The 21,758-nt window shown below is 39.7% G+C and overlaps 1 protein-coding gene across 2 annotated transcripts in view; it reads right to left on the minus strand.

The window, feature by feature from the left end:
* LOC135250494 (ephrin type-A receptor 6-like) overlaps positions 1–21,758 on the minus strand; it is a 177,948-nt gene that overhangs the window by 48,191 nt on the left and 107,999 nt on the right. For both annotated transcript variants that reach the window (XM_064326820.1, XM_064326819.1), the window contains 2 exons: positions 20,289–20,444; positions 17,297–17,632 (listed from right to left, as the gene is read on the minus strand). In XM_064326820.1, coding sequence (XP_064182890.1) covers positions 17,297–17,632; positions 20,289–20,444 — 492 coding nt within the window. The remainder of the gene's footprint in view (positions 1–17,296; positions 17,633–20,288; positions 20,445–21,758) is intronic.

Genomic DNA, 21,758 nt, shown 5'->3' on the forward strand with positions numbered 1-21,758 from the left:
TAAGTGCTTTTGCTGTTAGGTCTGTTGGAACAGCCTGCCTGAGGATAACAGGCTGGAAAACTCTGTGTCCTCTTTTTAAATCACTTCTTAAAATGTACTTTTATTGAAAGGCTTCCTTTAGTCTCTGACAAGTTTATTTATTTATTGTTTTATGTTGCTTTTAAATAACTTTAATTGTCTCGTTTAAGTTTTATTTCTCCTTGCTTTTCTTTTTATTAGTCTTATTTGTTTTTTATTTGTATTTTATCTCACTATTATTATTTTTTTATTTCTGTGTAAAGAACTTTATAACTCTATTTTGAAAAGTGCTATATAAATAAAGCATTGGCATTTTTTTTTAATTATTCATTTATTTATTATAAGAGTTATTCCTAACAGCAATTACCAAATGAACTCATTTTATTATACCTGTCTAATGCTTGTACAATGGAAACTACTGTGTGGGCAGAATTCTACACCAATGCAACTTTAAATGGTCACATGCTCAAGAATAGGGCATATGCAGCAGAATTAATTCTACAAAATTGCTAATTATTATGCTTATTAAACAATTTTATGTCCATTCTCGGGTGGCACGGTGATGCAGTGGGTAGCGCTGCTGACTCACAGCAAGAAGGTCTTGGGTTCGAATCTGGCCTAGACCTTTCTGTGTGGAGTCTGCATTTTCTCCCCATGTCCACATGGGCTTTCGCCCACAGTCCAAAGACATGTAGATAGGCTAATTGGGGACTGTTAAGGTATGAGTGTTTGGACCCTGCAATGGATTGGCGGCCTGTCCAGGGTGTGTTCCTGCCTCTTGTCTGGTGCCTGGGATGGGCTCTAGTCCCCCCTGCAACCCTGCCCAGGATAATGGATGTCAATTTTCATGTTATAGTTTTTAAGCATACTTGCCACAATGCTGCATTACATTTTCCCTAAGATACCAATTAACATCTACAGTATGCAGGGAACATACTAGATCCTATGAGCAATGATTAGCTATTCGCTACTGCTAAGCTTTGAGTCCAGACATTCTTTCTTGATGATAATTTAGTCTAGGCTTTCACCAGCAGTGAAGCTGCAGATAGCATACTAACAATAACATTCTAATTTAATAAGGTGTTTCACCAAGAAAACAGATGTTCTCTGTAAAAACGACATGTTCATTTTTAACATCCCTATGCTGAATAGAAATGGAAGTGGTGGAATTTATGGCTAATGGTGTGAGTATGAGGATTTATTTAAAGCAAAAAACAGCTGAGGACTTTATTTTATTACATTACTTCTACTAGAAGACTCAGCTGTATTTGATTTTGACATTCAAATGTATTATTAATGATATTACATTTTCTTCTATTTACAAAAAAACATTTTTGCATTTATTTAAATGTATTTTGACAGCGATGTGTCACATTCACTCTCATTTGGATGCTATCAGCTATCAGGCATCTTTTCAACACTGCAGTCTGCCAGTTGAGTAGGGGGCCGTACATCTGCAAGAGGCATTGGTACACCACAGTTGACTGAATCCCTCCCTCCTTGGAGAAGGGGTTCCCTAATGGGTTAGAATCTGCTACCTTTGCTTGCTGGGCATTTCTATATACTCATGGATATAAAGGCTGACCGCAAAAGCATTGTATTTGAAGCCCAAGTTGGGCTGCAGAGAGAAGCCCAGATAAAGTTCAAAAAGTGTAACCAAAGTAGTTCCTGGTATAGAACATAATAGAAACATGAGGAAAGACTTAAAACACTTAGGGCCACTTTTGAAAGACACAGACGAAGCCTAGTGATAAACTAAATTCTATTTTGAATGGAGATTCTGCATACAAAACTCACTGTAGTCCAGGACTAAGCTTAATCTGGGAAATCGGCCCATAAACATTTTAATAAAATGAAACTAAGGATGATTCGATTGGGGTTTTTGAAATTCATGAGAGGGACTAACAAAGTGAATTGATTTTTCAGGTTCTGCCAGTAGGACAAGCATACCTAGTTGTACATAAGCAAAAGCTAAATTATGCATATAAATATTTATGTGTGTATTTATCAGTCTACCCGGCTGTCCACATCTCTATAAAGCTTACCATCTATCTACTATCTATCTACTGTATTTATCTATATTTCCCACCATCCACCTATCTATCTATCTTTCTATCTATCCATCTATCTGACAACAGATAATAGTTTGATTTTGTGTCACTGCCCCTGGAGCCTCTCAAGAACCACGACCAACAACCTTCATAAATGTCCTCAGCGGCTGTTTGGGCCCCGTACGCCAACTGCCGTTCTCTTATTTGCTCTAGCGCTGATTCATCATGTTTTAAGGAGCCCTGACAGTGAATCGCACGCTACGCTGCCCCCAAACCTCCGCGGAGTGGAGACATTAATCTGAGACACACAGGAGAGCCAGCCTTTACATCCCTAAGTGCCATTTCCTTTCAGTCACTGCGGTTTGCCTTTAATGGGACATAGTTCTTCTTCTTCTTTGGTGATGTTTACTGGTGGTCTGAAATCCACCCACGGTCGCATTTATGGCACCCACTGTGCCAGATGGTGGGCACAAAATGGCGGGCCAAATTCAAGTGGCAAATTGTGTTGCCCACAGGGCTTTCTGAATAATAAGGCACTGCCATGTAAAGTGTGACACCAATGAAATTAAGTAGAAAACAACAGGAGAAATAAAAAAGCTAATTGGCAGACAGTGATCTATATTGGACAATTACATGTTAAGAGAAATTCCCCACTCTCTCTCTCTCTCTCTCTCTCTCTTTTACTCCACTCTCATCTCTCTCTCACTCCACTTTCCTCTCTCTCTCACTCTCTCTCTTTCTCCACTCTCTCTCTCTCATCTGCCTATCCAGGCTGTCAGGGCTATGACTTTAATTCTTTGATGCGCTGAGAAAAATGTCAACTGACAAAAACTAAAATAAAAAAAATAAAAATTCTGTCAAGTGAGAAGTTTAAATGGACACCGAATAAAATGCATTGGACCATTAAAAAAAAAATGTGGGACCTTCTGAGCCTCTGTGGCTGTCATATAGACAATCAGCAAGAGGAACGACAGACCAGGCCAGGTCCTGTCTGCCTCAGCCTTGTCTCTGTCATCGGTCCCTGGAGCCTTGGAGCTGTCTGTCTCTGGGCTATATACAACAGAGCGGCTCGGCCTCTCGCACGCACCTCCGGTGGGGACTGGAAGGTTCCGGAAAGATTTTGTATCTCAGCATGCCAGTGACGGCATCTGTTAAAGCGTTGGCACTGGCAGCTTGAACACTGGAAGGACTGAAGGATATTAAACAGATATGTCCTACCTTTGTGAAAATATTATTAAGAAAATGTGATTCACCAATATCATGATCAAAATGAGGTTCCATAAGCATCATACTTAGTCAGATACTCATAAAGTCACATGGGATTTTAAAAAAAGGCCATGGAAATTATTCTGCGATGCAGCTGAAGTTGTGTACTTTGTAACACATCTATTTTATGTGGCATAAGTGAAAATAATGTGTAAGCCCTGGTATTGTCTGATATAAGAGGCCAAGAAAATTTTCTGGGTTTATTTTTGAAATGGGAGGATTTTGAACACTGGTAATAGCTACTATTATCACCATTGATTAAAAACAGGAATATCATTCAATTGATTCCATCTTACTTGGTGTCAAACTGTTAAAGACATACAGTGAGACTGTACATCTTAGCTTATATCAGTCTCACATGGACTGGACATGGACATTTGCAATTCCTATTGTTGATATGCATTATTTTCAGGCAGTAAGCTGAATGCAAAAATTTCCCTTGTAAGATTTGGCTGTGAGCCACATGCAGCCGCATCTTCATGGTAACTTCAGCTTTGATTACTGATTTGCACCTGCCCTAAAAAAAACCCTGTTTAACACTATATTTAAAGCCTGATTAATTATTTCCCATAAAGTACATTGCATTGAAGTATTCGATGATGTGGTTGATAAAAAGTCCCTGGGATGTGAATGCAGACCCTTTAGTCTTCATAGAGTGCAGTCGTATTTATGACCTATATTGTGACCTTAAAACGGTAAATCATCCTTCAGTACACATTAAGCATCTAAATAAGACTGTTTAACATGTTTTTTTACAATTCAGACGAGGCAATTACGGTATGAATGAAGACCAGTGTGCACAGTGGTTCCACAGGATTGTGGTTTAAAACCCCCTGAAGTAGTGTTCTTAGAGTAAGAGATATAAACTCATATAAACTCTATGTTAGTGATATAGCTTTTGCCAATCACATGAATAGGCTTTTGCTTTTCTGTGTGCGTTAACTTTAACAGAAAACAAAACATATATATATATATACTGGATGCTTCACATCAAAATCTTTATTACTTTAGCTTTTAAGGCCTCTGTAGACATCAAAGGGTGAGAAAATTTACAAATTAAATATAGAACGGTATTACACACAGACATAAACACACACACACACACACACACACACGTGCGCACACGCACACACACATGTTAGTGCATGCTATTTTCTATAATCCTTGCCTAGTTTCCCTCTACAACAGCTTATAACTTCAAAAGAATGTTGTGCACATGCATGCTTCCCATATCACACGAAAGACACAGATATAATGATTACAGGATTATGTATAAACAGGCAGGACTAATAAAGTTGACTACAATTGACTTCAGTACTACACTGTAAGATATTGTGGATTATGGAGGAAGAACATTATGCATTATTTTAGTCATTATGATGCAAAAAAAAATTATACATGTTGGAGGGAACTGAGCAAAAGTAAAATGAACAAGTGAACTAAATAGTCTAGCATTTTCCAGAGTCCAGTACGCACTTGCACTGTGTCTTCTCAGACCCACAGGCATTTCACAGGCATCATCAACAAGTACAGCTGGCACACACTAGAAGGGGTAATCATTTATTTCATTCACTTAATTTAATTGAATTTATTTCATTCATTTAATTTTACTGACCCATAACAGGATCAAAGAATTTATGATATTGACATTGATACCGATTTATCCGCAACATAATTATGTCTACCACTGACATTACGGCATCATACAGATATGACTTAGTGACAACTCAACTCTAATTACTGCCATGTGTAATTGGCGGTAAATTTATGTCACCTGTAAATGAATTTATAAGGAAGCAGTGTCCAGTGGGTTTCAACCAGGGCATGCGATTATTGTAAAGATCAAATAATCTGTTCAGACACTGACATTTAAATCCCAGGAACCTGCACAAATGCAATTACATGGAAATCAAGCTTTTTAAGATAACACCCTCTGTCTTTTTCAGTTGTTTTTCCAAAACTGAACTTGGTTAGGAGAAATGAATTTCTGAACAGGTGTGCATTGAGCAAACTTATAAGAAATGATGCCAGTTAAAAAAAGATTTCTCCCTTTATTGTCGATTTCACATCTTTGATCCTATTAAATTTGTTTATTAATAAAATGCACTGGTCAAGGTCTTCGTCAGAAATGTCAGCACACAGTAAAATGTTCTGTGTTAAATCAACACTCTAACAAAGTACATTCAATCCCTCTTGGACCCACACTGTGAAAGTCAAATGAATGCTGCCAACTTCACAAACTAGTAAACTTCATAATGAATACTGTAAATGTAGAATAATCCCAATCATATCAATGAGTGGGAGCCATTAATTCAGTACCCTTGAATCACTTGGCAAAGCAATCCAGCAGAAAACACACCCGATAGTCAGGCGGTGATGATGTTCAAGGGCCACGAATGCTCCGCTGAAGGTCGTCTCAGTGATATTGGAGAGTCTCACCGTTGATCCCGGCAACGTTTGAATGAAAGTTTACATCATTCATACATCCCTTTCATCTTTCTGGCACTTGAGCTAAAAGTCCTGTCAGTCAGTTAGCGCAGACACGCTCCCTTCACTGATGGCCGGGCGGTACGAACCGTCTCTGAACTTCCCAGATAGTTCAGCCTTCTTGAACCCCGGCGCTCGTTCGTGTGTCCCCCTGCAGCCCGCGTCTTTCATGTTCATTTCGCCTGACCTTCGGATGATCCGATTGGCCCCTTTTCCTTCAATCAATTTCATGGGCATGATTGTGGCTTAGCTGGGCTGATCCAAGCATGCTGTAAAAGCCTTTTAACCCTGGCTAGCCTCGCAGCTGCTCCCCCACCGGCCTGCACGGACCGTAATGGAGTCACGCTTCCCATGCTAGCCGCACACCACTAGTCCGGGGAGAGCAAGACACACAATTTCCAGCACACAAATCCCCGCATTACACCCTCAGGATATAACTATCTCTCTCTCTTTCTCAAATATCATTTTTTCCATTAACCCAGGTCCTCAAACAAGGGTCCATCCGCTACAAAGCTCACTCTAAAGAAGCATCCTATTTGTATTAGACTCGTCCCATATGTGTATTCTGAATTATTTAATAATCTGCCGGCATGAATACACTTTTTTTATTCCATTCACACATGGTTTATTAAATTCTTCCTCACCGCCCATGCTTTAAATACATTAAACTGAATGTATGCTGATACTGGGGTAAAATAGCACCTTCAGCAAAACTGCAGACATCCCCAGAATTGATTCGGCTTTAAAACATTCAACATGAAGGATAGCGATTCCATGTAATAGGGCCAGTCCAGGGAGAGAACAGTAGTATTGGAAAAAATATGAAAACAGGAAAATGAATTTGTTATCAGCAGTTATTTTTTCGAAGACACCTGACTTCACACTCGCATTTTCTATTAATATTATAATTATCCTCAGTATGAAGAATATTACTGTTAAGATTATGATTATGATGACAATGATTATTTTTATTATTGGTATTATTATGGAAGAAAATTAATTATTTTTATGCTGTGGTGCGACTAATTTTAAGCAAAAGGCTTCTAAATCACAAAGGTGATTTCAAGATCTGACTTAACTTTTTTTGGGAGATGTATCAAACATTTTGCTCTTCTCGCGTGAATACTTGACATTTGCGGAAGTTCTCCGCAGTGCTGTGACTGATTTTATCCTTAGACCGCCTCCCTGGCTGTCAGGCTCAATAAAACTCCAGTGTACACAAAAAGCTGGAAAGGGCGCAAGGTACCGTCAGCCTCATTCAGTGAGCGACAGCTTACCCCCAGTTTCCGTCAAACACGGGTCTGATCGAATGCACACATGAAGAGGATATTTGAATTCCGGCATATTCTCCTGGTGCCAGTACCCCTCTCGGTTCATATGATCAGCAGATGTGTCTTGTAGAGAGAGTAAATGAGACACTTCGCGGATGAGAACGGAGGCTGTTATCACACACTCTCTAAGGCAGCTCATCCCTGTCGGTTTTATTTTTATTTATTTTTTTGGTTCTGCCTGACTGGGATTGTACAGGTACAGTCAGACACCGTGGATTTGATCTGAGAAAGAAAACTGCATCGAGCGAAGCAATAAAAAAAAAAAAAGCAATGTCTCTTGTCTTCCAGCAAGGAAAAAAAAGTGAGGATCTATGTCTCTACTAGGGTTTAGAATTGGGCAAAAATGCATCAAAATGGCTTTCGACACAAAATACAAAACGTCCCAGAACTAAAAGCATCAAAAAAACTACAAAATATTGGTTCCTTAATTTTTTTTTGCAATGATGTGGACTAGATGTGTATGTGAGCTTCAAAACTCCCCAACATTACAGCAGAATTGTGCCTATGTCTTTCCAATAAAATTAACTCAATCGTTCAAGTTGTAGCACTGCACATGGCTAAAGCCATGGAGATGTTCCTTCCAACAACTTCGGAGTCCATCTCTTTTCTGCCACAAAGTTGTGACCAGACACAGCTGAGCAGGGGAGACATTTAGTTGGAAACACAATGAAAAGGCTCTTGCCGCTGATTTTAAACAAGACCAGGTCAAAACCTAGTATATGGCTGGACCTAACACACTTCATCTGGCTGACCAATGGTGTAACTTCATAACTCGGCCGACCAATGGTGTAACTTCATCACTCAGTCACATTCGTGTTTATAGGGCTGACCCCACTGTTGCGGTCCAGCCAAAAATGCTTTTACATCCTTAAGTTCTAAGTCCAGTCCAGTGTGGCATCCTACGGCCAGCACACCATCTTACATCAGAAGCCGCCCGTCTGTGTGTCAGGGATCTCAAACTACAATCTAGGAGGGCTGTAGTGTTTGGAGGCTTTTAAAATGTGTTTCTGCACTTGAGTGTTTAAGCCATTGATTGACTAAAGAGCCTGTACGCCTTGTTTCTAAGACCTAAGTACAGACACCGCAGTCCTCAAGGATTGGAGTTTGAGATGCCAGCATTACAAGGAGGAAGAGGTAACCCATAGAATAATGTAGACCTCAGCTAACCAGCATCATCACAGCAGGAAAAGTTAAACATATAAGCCAAACACCTCCAGTTATCATTGTCTAGGAGCACTGCGCACATACTAATTTTCTTCCTTTAGTTTGACTGGGGGAACGTTCTGGTAGAATCCAGCTGGTGCAGCTACATTTACACCAGCATGATTTACACCATAGAGTTTACTCTTTTTTTTACCATTGCCACCCCAGTTTGAGATTAGTAAGGACACACACAGAGTGCGCTGACAGAAGCCACAAGCAGGGGGCTCTCTGAGTCTGAGCCACGGGTTTGAACACGGGAAGATTGTTTGAGGCACAAACACTAGCTGTGTGCAATAAGGCACGAGTTGATATTACACAAAAGCCTATTAAGCGAGCACATAAGAAAGGCTGGCTGGCTGCTCACTTTTGACAAGTTCCTCCAAGCTCAAAAACTGAAAAGTCAAAATGAACTTGACTCTGCCTCAGGAAAGAATATTTACCGCATAACATCTTCCTCCGTGAGCTTCCCAGTCATTCTCAGTATCTTCCTTTCTGCCCTTGCAGATATGCTACAGAAGTGCTAACCTGGATCCAGGACTATGCCTGCCATCACATTTTGAGATTGTCAGTCTGTTCAGCCTTTATATTGAAATATGCCTTCATCATCAAGTCTTACGGTCCTGGTAAAGCAAAAAACATGCATTTGCTTACAGTTTGCTGAAGTGGACAAAGAGCAGGACCAAACAGTTTAAAAATACATTCAGTACATTAAACCATAAAATGCTGATGTCTTTGCTGTAGTGTATCCTACAACATATAGACTCTCTCCCTTTTGGCGTTATATTATAATAGCCTTTGCCCTGAGATTAAAGGGAGATTTAAAAAGAGAAAAATATGCATCAGGAGTCTCAAAGCTATACAGTACACATGGGCAGACTGAATTAACATTTTTATCAACATTTCCTAAAGGGTACATCAGTCTTAGCGATTAAATTTCCACGTATTTGTTTGCATTCCGGTGCTGTTCCCCTATCTATTATTTAGCTGAGACCTTATGCACATACTGCTGCTACCTCAGACAGGTCTCTTTTTATAAAGATATTTTATCTCATAAATAAATTAAACCAAAAAAAAAAGAACTTGAATGCCTTTCTGAATGCAAACGTGGAAAGGGGTTGCTGGGAATGTTTTCTCCTGCATTTTCTGTATATTTAATTGGGGCAAGTATCTCTCCTCCCTCTCAGCAGCCAGCAATGTAATTATGGGTACAGCTGGCAGAGGGGGGGGGGAGGGGGAAGGGGGGGCACAGCTGAAAATGATCACTGTTGCCTGGAGGGAAAGGCGCAGGTAGTGTACAGGTTACCCCAGTCAAACTGGCTTCACAGAAACAGAAATGATAAAGATTTATTGGAGGAAGGACAAAGCTCATCTAGATCCCAAAATGGAACACGGTTTCTGAATAAAGATGCCCATCCCCATTCACATATAATATAGAAAAATAGTGCTTTTGACCCTATACAACAGAGCCACACTGTGTTTTCAGCATTTCAGATAACCGCATTTTCATTCTGTCTGAGGGGAGAGTTTGAATGGCGTACGCGCACTGTACTTAACAGACAGTCGTTTAAAAAAAAAGATTTCTGATGCCAAACTGCTATCATGCCGCTTTGAGTTAACAGGGTGTTTTAGCTGTCTCGATCTTTCAGGCGGAATCTACTGCCGGGTCCAGAAATGACCTTAATCCCAGCTTCTTCAGTAAATATCCAGCTGCGCAAATTGAAAAACATAAAGATGTCAGCCATGCAAGTTTGCCCTGGATAAAAGTCTGCTGAGGAAATAAGTACGGTTCTCTTACACGCTGTAAATCCACGAATAGGACCGCCACGAGGAGAGAAAGCTGTCTAATAAATTTCTTTGAAGTCTGCTGCAGCTGTTCGCACCTTCCCACGCTGCACAGATGAAAAATGAGCAAGTGAGTGGTGGCAGACAGACTGCGGGTAATGGAGATTGTCGTGGTCCTGTAAGGTCACAGTAAGGTTACATTCGGACCCTGTGAGGTTGTAGGCCGGCCGCTGTACTGCTGTATTTGGTCCCTCTGAGGTTGCAGGTTGGTCACCGGCAGGTTACATTCGACCCCTGTGAGGTCACTTTCAGAGATACAGCTGTCCCTTGTGGAGTCATACAGTAATTAAAATCCGGGCAGACAGCTGGCCTACAGTCATTGTGTGTGGATGACTGTCATTACCCATAATCCAAAATGCATCTCACTTTGTGAAAATCAGATTAAGTCACACACAAACTGTATGTTTACTTGCATTTAATGCCTCATCCTATGTGGCCCCGCATGCCCTGATTGTAACATTTACTGACAGCTTTCTAATTTCACTTCATTAAATGAAATATGCTCTTATCCATCTAAAGGGACACCCCCAATGCCTCTAATAAATCTAAATGTGTATAGGGCATAAGTGCAAAGTAATGTCTATTTTAGTTGCTGATAAAATGGATAATGACAGCAGTTCCTGAACTTCAGAGTTTTTAACTTGAAAATACATTCTCTTTCACATCACATCAAAGTTCATCTGAATATAATGGATTCAGTCATAAAAAGAACACGTTTTCAGCTTAACTAGGAAAACTGTCTTGCCGATAATACTATCTTTGATCTGAAAGGTCACCAAAGACGAGCAAAGAAGCATCAAAAAAGCAATACATTTTTGTGAGCATTTAAACTGCTAAACTGAGCCTACTATCATGTTTCTAGACCAATCAGAGACGTCCCTGTGTACTAGCGAATTGCAGGCAAGTTGTGCACATTACAACATACCGAATAAACAGTACAGCAGTGCCATTCACCTATCAGAATCTGCTGTGATGATATATGGAACTTGGGGGCAGGGTAAGTGCCAGGGTAACTCAGAGGCTTCGGTTGTTTGGCTGCTTGGTGAAGTTAATGACAGCTCCTATCAGCACAAGGAAGCTAGACGGCCACGTGTGGATGCAAGGATACTGGAAAAATCCAGGCTTAATACCAGGCCACCCCTAAGCAATGAAAAGAATGCAAAATGCCCATTTGCCTAATATTGCCAAAAATGTTTTATCACTGGCTCACCTGAACACAGTTTTTGTTTTTAGTTAAAAAAAAAAAACGTATACTTTTTTTTACTGAAAATACTGTGGTTTTACTGGATATTTGTTTGTCAAGTGCCCAGCCCTGAGGATTTTCCCGCTTAAACGACAACTTATCAACAAAAATCATAATTTTAATAAAAACATACATTGAAAATATGTGATTCTATTCCAATGGAAATATTACTTAAGTATTCCAGCAAACATCCCAAACCTTACACCACTCAGAAATCCCACTCTAGTTGGAATTGTGGGGGCTGTGTTCAAAAATGACTGAAAATGACAGAGAAATAATGGGACATACTCTGTCATTAACATTTAAATGTGAATACAGCTGTTATGTTGCAATATACATACTAATGTCAACGTTCAGCGATAAAGTTTCACTGCTGTGGGTGAACAGCATTGGTACTGTTCACAGATGTGGGAGAACAGTACTGATGCTGTAGTATCATATTCCTGTGCATAGCCTGTGTCCCTTTAACTGAGCTCTACAACTCTTGAACAGATGGGCCTTTTGTAGTTCCTAATTCTACAAGATCATACACACTGTATCTTCAGATAGGGGAAATGCAGTCACTTTGTACTTCAAATGAATATGGATGTAGTGTCTGTGCGTCGCGCTGCAATTGTTCTTTCCACCTTATCTGCAGCTCCAAAAGAAATCTGCTTGCAAAGAAAATTTAAATAGCACTTTTCAGTGTTTACACCTCAGTATGCAATTATGAAAAGCAAATTCTGTGCAAAGGCAAAAGTTTTTGACATCAACTAAATTTGTCAAAGCAGTTGTTTAATCTTAATGCACTTAAAGTAGCGCGCCCCAGAGCGAACGAGTGGCAGGCTTCCAAATAACCAATGCGATTGTTCCAGGCAGTCAGCTATGTGTGGGCTTCCCATGGGGCTGCCGACCACAGCTAGAACAGTGTGGGCTGTTTGTTATTCCAAGTTTTAGATGCAATGGAGAATAAGAATATGTTAAAAAAGCAAACATGCATTTCGACAAACAATAGAAACAGGAGGCCATTTATGTCTACTTAATTAGTGCTCAAATAAAAAACAAAGTTCTAAGATAAATGGATCTGAGCCTACAGTACAACGCCTTCTGGAAGTAGTAACCATGACAACTGAAATCTGTTAGTTTTCCAGGCAACGTTCATCGAATTCACTAATATTGTCATTAACTGTAAATGTTTTAAGGCGAGAAGTTTGGCGAACCCTTTCCAAAACAGTTTTTAAAGTCAAAACGAGGACACGACAACTTCTCTATGTAAATCTATGTTTTCCAGCTGGAACAGAAATTAATCAAAAAGCAGATATCACTGGAAGGTGCTACTATTCCAAAAAGGGCAATTTGTTAACTTTGCTATTATTAGTATTTCATTATTCAGGGTTTGGCAGGAAGTTAGTTCTTGGAGCATTTAAAATGGTTTACAACGCCTGTCCCAATCAGCATCATTGTAATTTTCCCTGGCTGGTAATTAACTCTGTGGCCAATCTGTCACAGTTAGTTAGAGCATTGCATGGTAATGACTGTAGGCAGCCTGGCCAAAGCTGTGGTCACTACTGAGACCGATTCATCTTCTGATAAATAACTACATCATAAGCCAGGGCATTAGAATCACAGCCTCAAAGTGCAATAATTAAATATATCTATGTATTTTCATTGGTAGGGGTAAAAGGGTAGCAAAATCAAAATAAAGTTCCGATATGGCAGAGAGCTTAATCTTACTTTAAATTGGCAGCCATTTTAGGGCCAATCCTGGCCCTCCAGGACTGAAATTTCTGACTCCTGTTGTTTTATTTACAAAACATTTAGAAAATAAAAACTCAGGAAAAAATTATATGATTTAATGTCTGTAGCTTTTCAAATGAAAATTACACAGGGCATTTTACCAAAGCCCTTCAATGACATCATTTATGTACTATTTGGTCACTGTCATGCTTAAAATAATGTCCCTTTTATGAAAAATATGTTCACAGATTAGCATGTGTAAAAAGCAGTAAGTTTAAGTATGGCATGGCTTTTTCTTTAACAATAATTAACCTTTTTACAAATGGAACATCATTTTTAATGTTAAAAAAACACACCTTTTTTTCAAATTGCTGGGTTAACTAATTGGCCATTAATATACACAATTATGCATTGGCAGTACATAATTGTAGTTGCTTTAATTCAAATTACATTACATTACAGGCATTTAGCAGACGTTCTTATCCAGAGCGACGCACATTGTATCCATTTATGCATCCATTCCCCAGTGTTCTACCGGGGAATCGAACCTGTGACCTTTAGGTTACAAGACCAACTCCTTAGCCATTATACTACACTGCCGCCCTGAAATTATTGAACATAAGTACCAACTACTTTTCTCATGACTAAGAACTGTAGTTGGTTTGAAGAGGTCTGCACATCATAGTGTCTTTGGTGACTTAGTGCCTTTGGTTGAACAAAATTATTCAGCTGCTCAAGCAAATAAAGAAATTCACAGCATGATAATGTAAGATGCATTGCATTTGGGGTGAGAAATATGATTCGATAAAAGTCCTTATTCTGGAATACCATAATACAGAAGGTTTCATGTAATGACACAATTCACTAAGATTCCTTCATGAAAAGATTACAACCCTCCTAAACTGGCCCTTTCCCATTGATGCTGCAGTCTAAAATCCATCACTGACACATTGCGCAATTGTGGTAGTTTGATTTCTCTCCACTTTTGTTTTTAAAAATGTTCTTTTTATTTCATTATTGAGGAGGCAATAGCTTATATGACGAGCTTGACCAACTTCCCTGGTTCAGAGGATATCTAGTAAGAACCAACAGCGATTATTTTTAAACAGCTGTAGATACAACATAAGAGAGCTATATCTACATTACGCTTTGACAGGTAAACTTTTATCCATTCCCAGGCACACATATTTTTTTAATCATACAGTAAACAGCTGGTTTGATTATTTCTCTGTGCTTTTCTCCTTGAAGTGCTGTTCTAAGGGCCAAGATGAAGATACACAATGCGTAAATGTACTGCAATTTAAGGATTGTGAATAAACGTCCATTTTATTGTGTCTGATATTGGAGAAATATATTAAAAACTGTCATGGAAATATTGATTGATTGTGTTCTTTCCTTTTGCCTATTTGCACATAAATCAAGAGTATTTATCAGAACTGCTCACACCAATGGCTTGTAATTACCTTAACATTTAACATTCATAACACTTAATTTCCTCTTAGTCAATCAAAAAAAAGATTATTATGTACAGGCATAAAGCCATACATAAATTATGACAGTGCAAACAAAGCACTGCATTAAGTATGAAATATAAAAGTGAGGTCACACAAAATATTTATCTGAATGTTCCGGAACAAATCTTGCCTAAAATAAAGATTCCTGTGAGCTTCAGCAATCAGTTCTCCTAAAAACACCTGTGCCAAAAAGTCCAAGCAGAATACAATAATATACCCTTCATCTGTAGGACTGTTGTGTGTTGGTTGATCTATGTTCCACGGGAGATTCTGAGATACAAGTAAAAGTTTCCAATTCCCAATTTTACAATGATTACTATCGACCTGCCTGTTCGTTCTTCCACCAAGGTGTAGCTGTATAGTTTAAAATCAGCATGATGACGACAGGAGCGTGCTCAGGTGAAATGGCCGCACCGTAAACCAGATGGTGATTTCCCAAGACTCTTTCTCTCACTCATGGAAACTGACAAGATTTACAATATAGTGAGTTACCCCTCTGTTAATAATTCTACCTTACCAGGCTCCTGACAGTGTGTGCTCACACCACAGTGAATTGAATCTATTTTGGGGTGTGGATATTAATATTCTGTCTGCAATTGGAAGCATACAGCTTTGTTTTGAGATGACAGCATTCTCACACACCACATTGGACTGCTAAATACAAAATGCGCAGTTCACATGAGGCTACCTCTGCCATCACAATAGCTAAAATTGATAGTTAATGCTAATTGCATCAGATTGTCAATAAATCATTCACTATGTTTTTCTCATCACTTATGACTAAATGTTAACCTTAAAACTTTTTTATAGATTTTTTTTTATAAGAGAACTATATTCTCTTACTTTTTTTGTGGACTGAAACTTCTCTCCCCAGGTGACACTTAGGCCAACTATGCATCATTTGGCTGGACTTATAGCCACGGTCTACGCTGGAAAAGTGGAGATTTAATGCTGGACCAGGGGAGCACATCATTGCACTGAGAATCAGTGCTTTGCCTGGACAAACCCCAAAGAGACTCACATGAGTAGTCATTTATTTTGTTCTTCCCATGCTTCCCTGGTCCATGCCTAGGCATTGTCAGCATACCCTTAAACCTTCTGTTTTGTTTCCTTCTCCCCTGTTTGATAGCTCAGACACTTAATATACAAACTGCTGTCAGCAAATAAAACTATGGAGGGTCATTTCTGTACTGCCCATCAGCAAACCACTAATAGATATTTCCATTTGTGCTTAAGATTTCAGAATCAGGCGCGCGCTGCATGTACAAAGTAACGTACATGCAGTTTGCCCATAGGACAATGTAGGACAGCAGCGAATAATGCGAATACCTAATTAGAGCTTGAAATTAGACTGACGTTTTCAGGAAAATAATTAGATAGACACAAACTATTACATAGCTGACAATGAAACCACAGAAAGTGGTTTGGTCAGACATACAGCACCTGTGCCTGACTTCTACTGACCAAGTGCAATAGATGTGCATTATCCCAGCTTATACCAGCATGTACTGTACACTGATGGAGACATTATAATGATGCCATCCATTGTTTTTCAAACAGACCAATTATTTAGCAGATGGGAAACATGACACAGTCCAGTAAAAACAGTATTTCCTCCGCATTTAATTTGGGCTAGAATAGATATTCCACAGAGTCAACTCCTGAGTACTTGTAGCAGGCCCAGAATTTGCCTGAAGCGTGATTGCATTCCAGAGCACACTGAGGTGGAAATGACCTATCAGTCACTCACATCACACTGGGCATAAATGGATTCATGCCTGTCTAGTGTATTAAAAGCAAACAGGAATGGCTGTTTTTTATTTATTTTTTATTTTGACAAATACGGGAGTTTGTGCCTAAATAGTTTTCATATTTAGTACATGAAAGAGAGAGAAAAAACAATCAAATAAAATGAAACAGAATATATCCTGGTCAGCAATAATAATTGCTCATAATGATTGTGCATTGCAAGGAGCATGCTCTCGTTTTTCATAATTACTATTACTATTACAATATTGCTATTTCACAACTTAAATATTAATATAAAAAACGAATGTTTTCAGAACTCAAATGCATGTTCTACTTTTTCATATACATATACCCTTGTCAATTGCAACTTACTTTACTTACCTTTTATATATTACCTATTTAGCCAGCCAAACATACAGAATTGTGGTTACTCTGCATAACTTCCTTCCTAAGGATTCTTCCCACTAACTTTAACCATTAATCTATATTGCCTCCCTTGGCTTCAAATCAGGCTTGGATAAGTGTGAAATAAGAACACGGTTGGGAGTTAGTTTTATTCTGGTCATAAATATTTAAAATGGAAGCAGACCTGGGTCAAATATGCATTTGAAATATTTTACCTCTTTAGATGCTGGTTAAATAAAATAAAATAAGATAAAATAAAATCCACAACCACACGGGTGCTAAATTTCATGATGAATTGCACATTTTTCTGGTGTCTAAAGGGTTATTTGAAATAATGATTAGGCCCAGGTCTGATCATAAAAAAGATCTCGTAATAGCGGAGGACGGGAAATGAGCGTTAGCGCTATTTAGCTCCCGGGTTCATTTTTCAAGCTCCCTTGATAGATATGGCTCTAGATGAGGCGTACTCACCGCCCTGGTCGGTGCTGACAGTGATGGCCGCCACAGGCCGCGGGACGGAGCTGAGCTCGGACACGCCGTTGAGGGACTCGATCTCGAAGGTGTAGTTGGCGTGGGCGGTGAAGTCGAGCACGGTGACGGAGGCGTTGGTCAGGCCCTGGGGGCGGGGCACGAAACGCAGGCCCCCGCTGCACAGCTCGCACTGCTGGGGGTCCGACCCGCACCGCTTGCACAGGACGTTGTAGGTGAGGTCCTTCCTGCCCCCGGTGTCGCTGGGAGGACTCCACTCCAGGTAGAGTGAGGTCTCGTTGATGTTGAAGACCACATTGCGAGGGGGAGATGGAGGTCCTAGGGGAGCAAACGAAGGTGACTGAGAGTGTGATATTTATTCAGGAAGATTATTATTACTATTATTATTATTATTCCCAATAACTACTTGTTAGTATTATTATATTTTATACCACGGCAACAGTGCTTTATTTGGAAATTTTTGTGGAACGTTCAGCTGTGGGGCTGCTGGGCTTCTCATCCTCTTAAGACATTCTTTTAGTATGTGGTTGGGTCACATGGTTGCTGATAATGCAAAGTAAGTTATAAGGGGAAAAATGTATAAAATTGGTAAAGGAATTAATAATAACACTGTGCTAGCAGCTAACAAACATACTGACAAACCTGCTGAAATTTTACATTTTCCTGCAGCTTACTCCAGTTGACAGACACAAGCTAGCAATGCTATGCTAATTACGGCCTAAGCACACAGTCCAAATTCCTATTCTGTGGCAGTAAAAAATGAAAAGTGTGCATATATAATACCGAACCTTTTTGGAGTACAGTCCAACTAGGGTCGTTCCATGAGTACAACATAGACAAGAGATGTGTTGCCTTCCCTCAGTATTGTGATGCCCATGCTACTATCTGTTGCTTCTCCAAGTCCCTAAAATAAAACTCACCCCATATCTCATCTTCGAGAATAGCTGTGGGCTGGGACAAAGGGAAAAACCCACCCCCACATCTGCGCACCTCTTTTCAGAACCGCAGCCTCCGTGAAGATTTCATGTAATGTAAAGCTATTTACGCCTTTTCATTCCGTCAAAGTGCTGCATGTTCCGAGCATCTACCCCATCAATCAACTCCTGTTCCACTCCCAGATAGAGATTTTAATCCTCTAGACTACTGCAGCTGGCTGCTTTATTTCTCTTGCATTCACGCCTGTGAAACATCACAGCGTTTCGTCTCTCTCTGCCTTTTTTCGCTTTAATCAGATCAAGTTTCAACGTGATCGTTAACCTACGATGGAGAAGCCGAAATGATGTGATGGTTCGACTCGAAACATTCCTAGTTCAGGAAGCTTTGGTTAACTGAAATCATAATACCGTATCTCATTATTTTGTATATAAATAGACACCTTTCTGTTTAAGAAAAAAAAAAAAAATTCACAAAGCAATAGTCACAGTTCTGTAGTTTCTTGTTTCAGTTCCTGATCCTGAAAATTTCCAAAACTTTATTTGACCCAAATCCGCTGAATACAGGCTGATTATTTTATTGAGGTTGGTGAGTGTTACAGTGAACATATGGAACTTGGCCCAGGAAATATGTTTGCAGCCACAGAGGCCAGGGGCAGGTAAGAAAATGGGTTTGTAACACGATGTATTCTTTTGCTAAGGTACTTACTGCAAATACTCTGCTGCATTAATGCAGAGCATATAGGAAAGAAAAAATAATGCATCCTGTACACTGTTCTTCCTGTTCACACCATACACTGAAATTCTTCCAGTGATTTATTGATGAACTGATGAAGACCACGTAGGTTGAAATGTTGTTTGCAATAAATCACAGGGAGCACACAGAGTGTGGGGGTACATTTCTCTTCCCAAATAGCTGCAGCATATACCTAGACCATGGAGGCAGAGCAACACCCGCAAATTTATAAATACTTTATAACTGCTGTGCAAGGACACATCGTTACAGAGGTTGTGAAGGTACATTAAAATAGGTTTGATTAGGGGTAGACTTAAGGGTTGTATTTAGATTAAGGGGGGTTTTAAACCTTGGGGTGAAGATATAGTTGTGCCTTGAATTAGGATTCGGAAGAGGGCAAGAGTTTAGGATTATACGTTTAAGATGTATTTTGTAACACTTTTGCTTTGTCCTCTGGTGGCCTACATACAAAATGTAGGATGTCCACAGTTATAAAATGTACTTATTCTAACAGACACTAGTTCCAGCCAAACCTCATGGTACTCCTGAGCTCATACATGAGCTTGTTCAAGTAAAAGATAACAAACATATATGTTACACAAAGCATTAAATTTGCTTTTGCACTAACACTCATTCACACTATTGATAATTAATATACTGTATCTTTTACTTTGAGCCAAAGGCAGTTAAAAAATATTGGAAACAGTAACATGCTTAATAGGGCTTAGATTCAATGGATGCTATCACCACTGGCTTAATGTTTTTGTCAGTTGGTTTGATTCTCATATTTTGCCTTGCACTTCAAATTCAAAGCAGTGTAGTGATATCACGGTCTTTGAGCATGCACACCCACTTCCACCGCTGATCTTCAATGATTATATCTTATCCTCAAAGTTCTATGCAGACACAAAGTAAGACGTTGTTCATGACATATGAGCAATTCGAGCCATCTTGGTCACTAAAACTTAATCCAAACAGGGCCCAGAAATAACCCTTCTTTCACTGACGTCTCCTCATACAGCCATGCTTGCGATAATTATTGTCAGCCATGGCTGTGCAGCATTTGATGCACAAGCCAATGCGTGCGAGGATGTTATTTCCGTATTTCATGGATGAGATACATCTGCTGTGGTAGCCTCTGTTTTGCAGATAATTGTTGCCCCTGTTTTCCCAAGTGTTTCCATTTTGGTTTGAATGAAGCAGGACAAGCTGACATCACAATTATATTTACAAATGTCATATTTGCCACCATTCAAAGTCACAAAACAAGAAAAGTGCAATAAATGTTTGCGAACCCAGAACTTACTGGTGCAGGCCATGGTCGGAGGATCTCTCCCTGCCCTGAAGAACCCCTTTTCACACTGGCAGAATGGGGATCCCTCCTCATGGCTGAGGCTGTGAGGGGGGCACTTGGTGCACTTGATGTTCCCGGCAAATGCTTTGTAGAACCCAGGCTTACAAGCTATGGAGGGAAAACACAGAAATATATTTTAATATTCAAATTAAAAGCTGAAAAACCTTTGAAGAATAATTGGCTAATACACATATGCACACACCTGCCACATCCACTAAATCTGGAACAACTCAATTTAGAGTTTGCAAACTTCTGGCCATTCTGGGCCTACAATAGGAGTTACTGAAAACAACTGAATTTAATATTCTCACACTGATCTCTCACCGGTAGTATCAGATGGAATTTCTCTCACTGGTAGTTGCAAATGGACTGTGCAGCAACTACTCCTAGCCATAGCACATTTAACTTATTTTTGCTAACGTGTGTTAACAAAATCCAAAAGTCTGAGCAGCGCTAGGGCTGCGCTGCGTGGGCAGTGACTGCTCTCGTTACTCGTGGCCGATCCTCTGAAAAATAAATATGCGGGAAGAAAATCGCTATGCCTACTGAGCGATTAGCTCAGGCTGCAGCACAGCACGCAGCTGCATTGATATTATTTCTGCTTGGTCCCTGTTGGATGGATGAGCAGGAGGTGTGTCCTTAAGCCCCCAGCACACACCTGTCCTTGAGTGCAGAATGGTTATTCACTCGGCCTTGCAAAGTCTTTTTGTTGATTAATTCACAGTTACTGTAGCAACCTTCTCGTGTGATCACTGCACACGCGCTGCATGGGCGTAGCCGATGATGGATACAGTACTTCCTGTAAAAGTGACATAATGAACACATGGAACTTGGAAACTGTGCTGTTGCATAATTAAACTGGATCCCACTCATGAGCTAAATTTCTTAAACTTGGACAGCGTGATGAAAATCTCAGCCAGACAACTGCAGAGCAGAAGTTACATAAACCTCCCACTAAAACCTGTTGGTATCTTAGAGCTTTTTATCCAGGACTGAACAGTCATATGTAATCCATACACACACACTTTGACAGAACTTAACAACAAAGAGCTGTCTATCAAAGTATTAAAACTACCAAATACATGGTGGGCCCTATTCTGGTGGCAATGGTCATGCAAATGCACCTGGACTTGAGCAAAACTAAGCAGATAATTTTGTCCTGTCAAAGAAAATTGGGCTGGAGTCGGCTGCTGGAAGTGAGATCTAATAGATTCTTTCCATTTTAACCAACATTAATCTAGACCACCATATAATTCTGGCAATATTTTAGCAAAGTGCCCATAAGAGCAATGGGCACAGGGGACAGACAAGCCATTCCACGAGACCGATGGATATTGAGAGAGAGCCTATCTCTAAACAAGTGTGTTTGTAAAATAAATACATGCATTCACTGAACATCTATGACAGAAAAATAAAGAAAAA

This window comes from Anguilla rostrata, chromosome 3 (assembly GCF_018555375.3).
Source record: "Anguilla rostrata isolate EN2019 chromosome 3, ASM1855537v3, whole genome shotgun sequence".
Classification (NCBI taxonomy): Eukaryota; Metazoa; Chordata; class Actinopteri; order Anguilliformes; family Anguillidae; genus Anguilla; species Anguilla rostrata.